The sequence below is a fragment of the Anser anser genome (genome assembly GCF_964211835.1).
Source record: "Anser anser genome assembly, chromosome: 1".
In the NCBI taxonomy this organism is placed as follows: domain Eukaryota; kingdom Metazoa; phylum Chordata; class Aves; order Anseriformes; family Anatidae; genus Anser; species Anser anser.
In genome coordinates, this window is record NC_139720.1 from 190,577,281 (window position 1) to 190,587,804 (window position 10,524).

The 10,524-nt window shown below is 56.1% G+C and overlaps 1 protein-coding gene across 1 annotated transcript; it reads right to left on the reverse strand.

Moving 5' to 3' along the window:
* Positions 1-919: 919 nt before the first annotated feature.
* On the reverse strand, positions 920-8,069 carry PDX1 (pancreatic and duodenal homeobox 1). The gene is made up of 2 exons (XM_083821643.1): positions 5,748-8,069; positions 920-3,333 (listed from the first exon to the last, which is right to left on the reverse strand). The coding sequence occupies exons 1-2, from the start codon at positions 6,145-6,147 to the stop codon at positions 2,945-2,947; spliced, it is 789 nt and encodes a 262-aa protein (XP_083677769.1). The 5' UTR covers positions 6,148-8,069; the 3' UTR covers positions 920-2,944.
* Positions 8,070-10,524: the final 2,455 nt, after the last annotated feature.

The window sequence follows — 10,524 nt, forward strand, 5'->3', positions numbered from 1 at the left end:
TGCACGTCCCCAAAACCTCTTATAAGAATGATACAAGGTGCCAGGAGTGCTGGGAGCCCCATGACATTCCTGCTCCCGGGGCGAGCAGCCAGGTTAGCCCCGCAGCACAACGCTGAGCTCCCATCCAGCCCTGCCCCTTACGAAGGCCAGACTGCAAGGTACATCACCCAGCCCTCCAGCCTGGCTCCGGTGGTGATTTTAGGGCTGGCGTCCCTTCTGTGTTCATGCTTCAAGGCACCGCCGCCTTCCTGAGCAATGTTTCCTCTCCCAGCCTGCAACATCTCCCCTCCACAACGCCCATGGCGGCAGCAGCAACCGCAGCATGGGAGGCAGCAGGCTTCAGTGGAAAAACTTTCACACCTTCGGTTAAATCACCGCTTTCAGCATTGATTTATGGGCATCATTATTCATACAGAGCTGCAGACACACAGCGGGGGCTGCTGGATGTGGCCCTGCAGAAGGCAAGGAGCCGAGTGGTGGCAGCCCCCAGGCTTGTAGTAGCTGTGTGCCATTAGCCCTGGTCAGAGACAGGAGAGGGAAGTAAATATCCCTCGTGAAAACCTGATCCACAGGGTTAAAGATGATTAAATGTGCATTATTACAGTTTCAAAGGCAGGGGAGCATTTCCTCGGGAAAAGTGGGTATGTCTGGACACCTGATTTTGGTGAGATGGCGCGGCACAAGAGCTGTAGCAGCCCTGTAAGCCCCCATGCCAGCCCTGCCTTCCACCAGGTTACCTGCAGCATTTACCTCTGCAAGGTCCCAGGGCTCTCTTGATGCAGCTAAATCTGTTTTTTCCATCGGTGCAGTTGTAAGAAAGATGAATAGGGGGAAAAAAAAAAGTGCTAAACCCGTCAGCTCTGCCAATTCTCTAACGAAAAAGACTTTATTCGTTAAAACTAAATCATGCAGGGCTGATTCTACTTTCACACGTGAAAATACCTTGACCTCGCTGTCAAAATCATATCAGCGAATTCGTAACAATTCAGCAAATTCTGCATTAGTACAGCAGTGCACAAAAAAAAAAAAAAAAAAAACGAAACTGAATGCCTCATACTAGAGAAAAGACAGGCAAAATTTCTGCTGTTTGCCCAGTGAAATGCACTGTAAGGGTCTCAGCAGTAAATCATGGCATTTTGTGTCATAGATTTCCCTTTTTGCAGCTAGATCTATTTTTGCAGTGGCTCCCCAGTTGCAATTTCAGTGGCAGATGTTGTGAAAGGGACGTGGAAATTGTTCCGCAGAGCGCTTCCAGTGACGGGCTGCTGCAAAGAGTAAATGGTGCCGAGAAATGCTGAGGTTTAAAATGATTTCACGGTCCCCAAATTTTGGGAAATGTTACTTTAATTAATAAGGTGGCTTAGTTTCTTAAGCAGAAGGGCTTTATTTGAATTTTGCTCGTATAATCATTAGCAAAGTTCTCACTCATTGGCTGCGTTTAGGTGAAGAAGGACACGCACGCTTGGGCGAAAAATCGCTCATGCAACGTGCAGGAAAAAAACGACCAGGAACGTCCCTGTTTGCACACACACATTAATGCCCCAAAAGGAAAGAAAAGCAAAAGAATTACACCTTCAGCTCCAGTCTCCACCTTTCCTTATTGTTAAGCGTTTTATACAAGACGGGGAGAAAAAATGAAATAATAATAATTAGAAAAAATGTGGCACGCTGCTCCTTCTCCCCCTTGCTTTCCGCCGCGGGACTGGGAACATCTCATCAGGACTGTTGGGACCGGCCACCTCACCTCTTCCTCACCTCCTTCTCCTCTTCCTCCTCTTCCTCCTCCTCCTCCTCCTCCTCTTCCTCCCCCAGGGCCTTCCCGGGGCCAGACCCCGGGGATGCTGCGGGGGTCTCGCCGCGCCTCCCGGTGCTTGCTGCCGGGGAGAGCTCAGAGCTCCGCACCCGGTTTTTTCTTTTTCGTTTCCAGCTTGGGTGTAAGGTTTTAATTTCGATTAAATTCATTGAATTTTTCGCAGCGGCTGGGGAGAAAATCTGGGCGCAACGAGCAGGGAGACGGAGGAGTCGTGCAGCCGGGAGGCATCTTCTCCCCGAGGCTGGGTTCATGCGAGCGAGGAGGATGAAGAAAGGAAGGGGCTTTTCCTCCGAAGGAGAACATCACCGGGACCAGCCCGGGGCACGTCCCGAGCCCGGCTGGCAGCTGCCCGGTTTCCGCACCGACGCCTCGGGCGGGCAGCGCAGCCCTGCGCGCCCCGACGGTGCCCGCGGCAGCACGGAGCGGGGCCGGGCACCCGAAATGGGGCATCGGGGGCGTCAGTCCTGCCCGCAGGACGAGAGGGCTTATTTTTTTCCCCTGTCTTTTTCTTTTTTTCCCCATCTTTTTCTTTTTTCCCCCGTCTTTTTTTTCCCCCCGTCTTCTTTTTTTCTTCCTTTTTTTTTTTTCTTTCCAAACTCCAAAGAAAACGAAACAAAGCAGATTTCCAAAGAAATGACCACTAGTCCGGTCTCCTGCTGGACTTCTCCCTGGAAGCGATGTCCCGGAGCCTCTCGAAGCGGCGGGGTTGGCCCGGGGAGGCTCCGCACCTCTCCGCCCGGCTCCGCGCCCCGCCGCCCCCCTCTCCGCACCCGCGGGCACGGCGGTCCTAAACCTGGCAGGGGCAGCCTCCAACCTCTTCTCCTTCGCTGTCCCCACTGCTCCGTGCTCCCGGGGTCGCCGTCGGTCCCAAATCCGCCTTCCCCGGGGGAAGCCGCCCCCCGACGGGGGGGGACGCGGCGCGCCTCCATCGCGGCCCTGCAGAGCGCACCGAGCCTCTCCTGGCTGCAGCCGCACGCCTTTCGTTTTCTCGATTTTCTCAGGACGGCAGTTTCGGGGGGGGCAGGCACCCAGTTTCCCCGGGGGAAGGCGGGTGACGGCACGGCGGCGGCGGTGGGGGGCCGGCCGCCAGCCCCCTCGGCTCTGTCCCCCGGTGCCAGCCGCTTCCCCGGCTCACCGAGAGTCCTGCTGCCTTCGGGGGGGCAGGCTGGGGGCCAGCAGGTCCCTGGAAGCCCCCGAGGGCATGTTCCCGGGGGGGCACGGCTGCAGCTCCTCTTTGCCCTGCAGCTCGCCGGAGGACACCACACAGTCTTGCTCGGGGTCGTTGGTGCTGGCCGCCCCTCGCTTTTTATCCTCTTCCTTCTTCCACTTCATCCGCCGGTTCTGGAACCAGATCTTGATGTGCCTCTCCGTCAAGTTCAACATGACGGCGAGCTCCACCCGCCGCGGCCTGGAGATGTACTTGTTGAAGAGAAACTCCTTCTCCAGCTCCAGCAGCTGCGCCCGGGTGTACGCCGTCCTCGTCCGCTTGTTCTCCTCCGGCTCCACCACGTAGGATCCCCCTGGAGAGATGGGGACAGTCAGCCCCGGCCGCCCCGTCGGGGGGGGGGGACACCGCCACGGCTGCGGGAGCACCCCCGGGGGCTGCGTTGGCCGAGGCGCGCACGGAGGCTGTGGTTTTATGGGAGAAAAATTTGGGGGAAATTTGCAGGGAAACGGCGTCCCTCGGGGCCGGGGAGAGGCGAAGGAGCCCCCCAGAAAATATATATATAAAAATAAAATAAAAAATAGATTTTAAAAAGTATAAAAAAATCAGCTCCCGCCGAAGAGCTCCGGTAATATGTCCGGTATGATTTATGTTAGATATGATTTAAAAGAAAAGAAAAGAGAAAAAAAAAGATCCAAATAAAGAACAACAAAATGGGGTTGTTGCGCGCCTACCCGCAATATGTCGGGTGTGATTTAAAACAGAAGCTAAACTATATATTAAAAAAATAATTATAAGTAAATGGGGGTTTTGCGCGCCGAGCACAAGCGACCAAAATAAATCGTAATTTTAAAAAAAAAAAAAAAAAGGAAAAATAAGGAAAAATAATGGGAAAAAAAAAGGAAAAATAATGGGAAAAAAGGAAAAATAATGAAAAAAAAGGAAAAATAATGAAAAACAAAAAGGAAAAATAAGGAAAAGAAGGAAAGGGCACGGGACGGGGGGTCAGGGCTGCTGTGGGTGCCCCGGGATTTCCCCCCGGGGCAGTCCCGGCCCCTTGCCGGCCGTCGGGGAGCCGCGGCTCGGTGCGGGGACCACAGCCCTGGGGACCCGGGGCTGCCACCCGTCCTTGTGGCCAGGTCGGCCGAGCCCTTTGATTTCTCGTTCCCGGAAACTGCGACAACGGCGACATCGCCATGCCCGCGACATCGCCATGCCGCTGGGCCGGGGTGGCGAGGGCGGCGTGGGCAGCAAGAGGGGGCCGGGGTCCGCGTGGAAACGCCACTGCCACTGTCACCAGAGCTTGGAGGCCTGCTGGGGACACTCCTGGGGCAGTCTGCGGGGCTCACAGGAGATGTGAACAGCCGGGTTCAAGCAGCCCGGGGCTTTTCCCACTCGGCTTTACCCCGCTCGGCTTTATATTCCCATGGGCCATATGTAGGAAAATACAGCTATATAAATAATATGAAAAACTGTAAAAATAGACGTTTTCACGTATGTAAGAGGGCCTGTGTGTGGCCCTTCAGAGTCGGCACCGTGGCTGTGCTGCCAGCTGCCGGGACGGGGCTGGCGGCCCCGCGGGTCGGGCACGGCGGCAGGCACCGGGCTGGGCTCGGCCAAAGCCCCCCCGGGAGCTTTTGGGCCTTTCCCCCTCCCCTCACCACCCCCAACCCCCATGGTAAAATCAGTTCAACCCCCCCTCAGACCCACGGCCGCGTAAATCCCACGCGTGTCTATGAAAACTGAAGGTTTATAGGGTTTATAGGGTTTATAGGGTGCGGGTGTTCTCATCCCATGCCCTGCTGCGGCACAGCCCTGCCTGTGTCCACCCCCTTGTCCCCCCCAAGGAGGGAACAGGGCAGTTTGCGACTTCCCTGGGGCAAGTTTCGTTTTGCTGAGATTTTTTTTTTTTTGTAGAGAGGAGAGGAAAAAAATCAGGGATATTTTGAAAGTTCGGCTTTATCATTTTCTTTCTTTCTTTATCCCCCTCCTCGATTCATTCAGCCCTACAAGCTCTCCTCTCGGCCACCGGGCACCGCAGCCTGTCCCCTCTCCCCCTCGCCGTGTCCCGGGCACTTCCCAGACTGTTTCACGGTGATTTCAATACCCCGGTCCCTTTTTCAACTGTCTATTTGAACAAAGCCATTAATATAATATTTGCCCTATAGGCGTGACAAAGGCGCAGGACACGATAACATTGTGCAGGGAGAGACAGAAATATTGTTCCGCAGCGGAACTTTCTGCCTAGATAGAGTTTCTTCCCCTCGCTGGCACCTCTGCCTCGTTTGTGCATTGTTTCCCCTGCCCTCGGTTTTAGGTTGTAAAGGCGCAATTACGGGTAAAAACCCGCGGGCAGGCGGCGGGGGGGGGGGGGGGGATATAGGGCGCTGGGACGAACCCAGGGGACAGCAGGGAGCCTTGGGGACACCGAGGAGCCCTGGGGACACCGGGAAGTCCTGGGAACATTGGGAAGCCCAGGTGGCTTTCCCCACCTCGGCCACCTTGAGTTTATCGGGGGCAAATAATTCGTGAAATTTTGCGTGGGGCTCGGGCACCCCCCCCCCCCAAATGATGCTCGTGGGGTTTTGGCCCCCGTGGGCTGCGCGCTGCCGGCTCCCACCCCCGGCTTTCCACCCGACGGCGGAGGGGACCCCCGGGAGGAGGGGGGGGGGGGGAGCAAGGAGGGGTCACGGCTGATTTTGGGGAGGTTTTCTGCCCGCCGAGGGGGGAAGAGAATGGGGGGGGGGGGAGGTTGGCGGCGGGGCTTACCTGCCCACTGTCCCTTCCAGGCGTGCGACTTGGTGGACTTCATCCAGGCGAAGGGCACTTGCACCCGGGGCTCCTCCATCGCCCCCGCGTCCGCCCCGTCGGCGAAAGGCAGCGCGTCCTGGTGGGGGGGAGGAAGATGGTGATGGTGGTGGTGGTGGTGATGGTGCAGGTGGGAGACCCCGGCATCTTCTGTGATGGGAGGCACCTCGTAGGGGGAAATATCCGGCGGGCTGCCCTGCTCCAGCGCCCCTAAAGGGCCGGGGTACGGCGTCTGCTGCTGCCTGCCCATGTAGAGGCAGGCGGGGGGGCTGGCGTTGTAATCCTGCGCCTGGCCCCTCTGGAAGGCGCACGGCTCCTTGTAGAGCTGCGCCGAGGCGTAATACTGCTCCTCGGCGTTCATGGCAGGGGTTGGGGGGGGGGTCTCGCAGCTAGGGACACATCGGGCTGCTCCCGCTGCCGGCCCCGGGATGCCTCTTTGACAGCTCGCCGCCCCGTCGGGCCCCGCCGCCCTGCCCGGCTCCCCATAGGCGCCGTTCCCCCCACGTGAGCCCTCCCGCAGCCCTCCTGGGCGGGGCGGGACCCATAAGAGGCCACCCGGGGTGGCCCCGGCCCTATAGACCTTCCCCCCACCCTCGACCCTGTCCCCCGGACCCCCTCCGCTCCCTCCGTACCCCCGTGAGAGGAGCACCCCCCCCCCCTCGGGGCAGGGGGCGGCGAGGGGGTCGGGGAGCGCCCCGACGTGCGGGGCGCTCCGGGAGGGGCTGCCCCAAAATTCACGCTGTCCTTTCCCAACCCCGATTGCTCATCCCTGAGCCCCCCCCCAGCAGATCAAAACCTTTTTATTTTTATTTTATTTTCGGGGGGAGGAAGGATGGGGGCTTTGGCGTCGGGGCGGATTTGGGCTGCGGGGGCAGCTCGGGCACGGATGCGGCGGTGGGAACGGGTGCCCGAGGGCAGGCAGGGTGCTTGGGGTCTCCCTCGGGGGGACCCCACGTATTTGGGGGGGCCCCAGGAGGCCAGGAGCGGCTTTTTGCCCATCCACCCCTTGCCCACGGGGGGATGCGGCCGTCGGGGACCACAACGCTATCGCCAGGGCGAGCGATAGGCGGCGGATTGTTTGCCGAAGGGGTAAATTTGGGAGCCTTCCCCGCGGCTTGGGCTGCAAAGTGTTGACCCTCGGAGATAATCTGCTCCGAGCCGCTGCCGGTTGACTTGGTGACGAGGCTATGAGGAGGCGGAGAGCTACCCAAAGGGACAAAGATCAGTTCCCTGCCTCCCTGCGCTCGGCCCGCCGGCCGCTCTCGCCGGCTCAGGGGCAGGCACGCTTCCTCCTTTGCTCGGTCCTCCTCCTCCTCTCCTCCTCCTGTTCTCCTCCTCCTACTCTTCTCCTCCTCCTCCTCTCACCGCCCTTTCCCGCAGCTCCGGGCCCTTGGCTCCGGGCTCCGGCCACAGCCGTCGGGGCGCGCAGCGGCCGCCCCGTGTAGGGCCCGGCTCTGCTCGGCTCGGCTCGGCTCGGCCCGGTTGGGACCACGCATCCCCGGGCAAGCAAGGAAGGAGGCGCCTCGGTACCTGGCTCAGTCGTCGGCTTCCGAGGGATCATAAAAGCTTCCCAGTCCATTACACGGAAAATGAGTTTCCGCTATGAATCCATTCGGGCCCCCCATCTCTCGGAAAGCACAGTGAGCCTTTGATTCAATATTGAGCCATTAAGCAATTGCTTTCCCAAGCCATTTAACAGCAGCTCTTATGGATAAATAAACAAAAAAGGCTGTAAACCAATTATAGTGCGGATAGTGAAAAAGTATTTTATTAGCGGGAATTACTGATAGGCATCGCTGCTCCTCCGGCTGCCCCCGCCGGGAGCCCTCCCTCTCCATCCCCTGGCATGCCGGGCTGGGGTACGGGCCCTGCCCGGGTCTCACAGCCCTGTATGCTCCCCTAGGGCTGCTGGAAGCCACAGGTGTCCTCCGATCCCATCGGAGACTTCTTCCATGCCCACACCTCCATCCCTTTCCCCTGGGCTGGAAGCTGCGGGTTTGGAGCCCCCCAGGGCTCTGTACTGCCAGTGGGGTTCATCCAGCCCCTGCCTGTGGGGGCACGGCCCCAGCCCCATGGGGAGCCCAGCTCTGCGCTGTTCCCCGGAGCATTTACAGCCTCGGTTTTTCCACGGGGAACCGGTGCGGACAAACAAACAGGCGGCCATAAAAACCAGAGCAAATTGATTCATCGCCAGGGAGGACCATTACCCGGTGTCTTAATGCGGTCCTCTCTCTATAACGAACATTTCTAAATAGAGCAAACATTTCCCCCTCCAAAGCAAATGAATTTCGTATAATTTAGAGCTAATTCTCTTTCATTCTGCCTGCGTGAGCAGGCGATAAGGGCACGCTTTGCCGTGCTAACAACAAGGCGGCGAGCTGCAGTGCAGGAAAAGGGCCCCGCTGGCCCTCCCGGTGTGGGGGACCCATGCTGGGGCTGGGGGTGACAGAGTTCAGCAGCCACTGAGTGGTGACCTGAACCCGTCCAGAGCCCAGGGCTAAGCCCAGGGATCACCGGTGCCTGCCTCCACCTCTTGGCACACTGTCACTGTCACCAGAGAGCCCCTCTAAAGCTGAGATTCCCCAGGAGAAGCACTCCCCAGAGCCCACCTGGTGTGGGAAATGGTGATGGAGGGTGCAGGCAGGACTGATGGAACCAGTCCTGCTCATCCCAAAACCAGCTCAGGTACCCCATGCCCTCTCCCTGAACAGTGCTCCCACACAACGCTTAGGGCAATCCCAGCAGGGAGCACACACGTAATACAGCACCCAGCTATTTTCCCAAGTTCCCAGCATATTCTGCTCCAGGGATTTTCTCAGCTGTGTGGGCTTTAATTCTCCCACTGGAAGGGCCTCAAGATGGGTAGGCATGGTGCAAGAACTCAAAAGGTGCAGTGCTGACACTGTAGCTAATATATGGCCGCTGTGAGGCCAGTGGCACTTGAGTACTTTGAATGGTGAGCTCAGGGAACTCCTGCAGATCCCAGATGGGAGGTTGCCCTGCCCTTACTCTCCAAGCCTGAGGAGAATCAGAGAATAATTAATGTTGGACAAAGCCTCCAAGATCATCTGGTCCAACCATCCCCCTACCACCAATGTCACCCACTAGACCATGTCCCTAAGCACCACGTCCAACCTTTCCTTGAACACCCCCAGGGACGGTGACTCCACCACCTCCCTGGGCAACCCGTCCCAATGCCTGACTGCTCTTTCTGAGAAGAAATGTCTCCTCATTTCCAACCTAAAACTCTCCTGGCGCAACTTGAGGCCGTTCCCTCTAGTCCTATCACTAGTTACCTGTGAGAAGAGGCCGACCCCCGGCTCCCCACACCTTCCTTTCAGGTAGTTGTAGAGAGAAGTGGCCATCCTCAGTCTCTAGGGACCTATGTAAAGAAAAGACAGCTGATACACGTGATATATTTATTCCAACTGATAAATGCACAATAGTGTTCAGTGTCTAACCATTGAAAAATGCAAAAGCAAAAGTAAGGGAGACATCTCACACTAGAACAAATTACAAGGAGTTGGATCTACCTTAATGCCTGTCTGGATGTGTGCTCCAGTCTGCTGGAGGTCCTGGGTTTTACCCATTTTGGGAAGATTTTACAGGCCACAGGAGCTCCCAAAGATCTTGAGGATGTCTGTGGCTGCCACATTCAGCTCATCCAGCGTCTCCCAAGGAGATAGGATGCTCGCTCTTTCAGCTCTGTGTTGTGATCCACAAGCATGGTCCCACAATGAATAACATGGTTGAAGTTCATGCTGAGAACAGCCCTGGTAGGTCCAGGTTGTTTCTTCTAATGGCACTTCACTATTCAGAGGTAGCTTTTTTGGAGTACTCCATGCTCCCAGTAAAGTTGCTGTGGGGATCTACCTAGAAGGTCGACCCTTATCACAAGCTCGTTATTTCAAGATATTAAACTAAAGTGAATCCATGAGTATGTAGCATTAGTCAAAGGAAGACGGCAGCAACACTGAGTAGTACAGGCACGTAGTAATCATCCTCAACACAAGAACAGGAATTCAAATAATCCAGTATCAGTAATGAGTGTTTCAGGTACTCAGCTGTTGCCATCCTACAGTGAGATCCTGCAATAACCACACTGCAATACTTGGATTACCATACTAGATTTGTGTGTCTTTAAAGGACTTGTTGAGAGTTGATCTTATCCTCTAGCTGGATGTTTGCCTAACAGAGAAGAGGTTGTCTGTGTGGCTAACTGGTTTCCCATCATATATGAGGTCTAAAACTTTTCACAACATAATAAGAGTGTGGCTGAGCACCCAGTGGTTCGGAAAGCCAAGCCACATGCCTGATGTCATATCTATGAGGTTTTAAAATATATGCTGCAACATATATTCCATTAGATACAGCATTGCACACTCCTGAAATTCAATGGTGTGTTCAAAGATCTTACCTGAAATGTTTAATTTAGGAGCTTAATTTAATGTCTCGTCTACTTCTTCCCCAGTCGTGTCTGACGGACGTTACTGCGAGCTGCTGAGATCAGTGAAATGTAAAACCACCTGGATACAACATCTTTTTTAACCCTAGGACAAGCAGCAGGAGCATTTTGTTTGCCTTTCCGTACAAATAATTTGTGAACCCCTACTCAATTCCCTTTCCCACTGTGGCTAACCAGAGTATAAACCAGCAAGGAGTGCAGCTCAGCCGCACTTCCTTGAAGCGACCTGGTTTGATTTTCTCTATCTGCACAGTATTTGATGGCTTCTTAGCA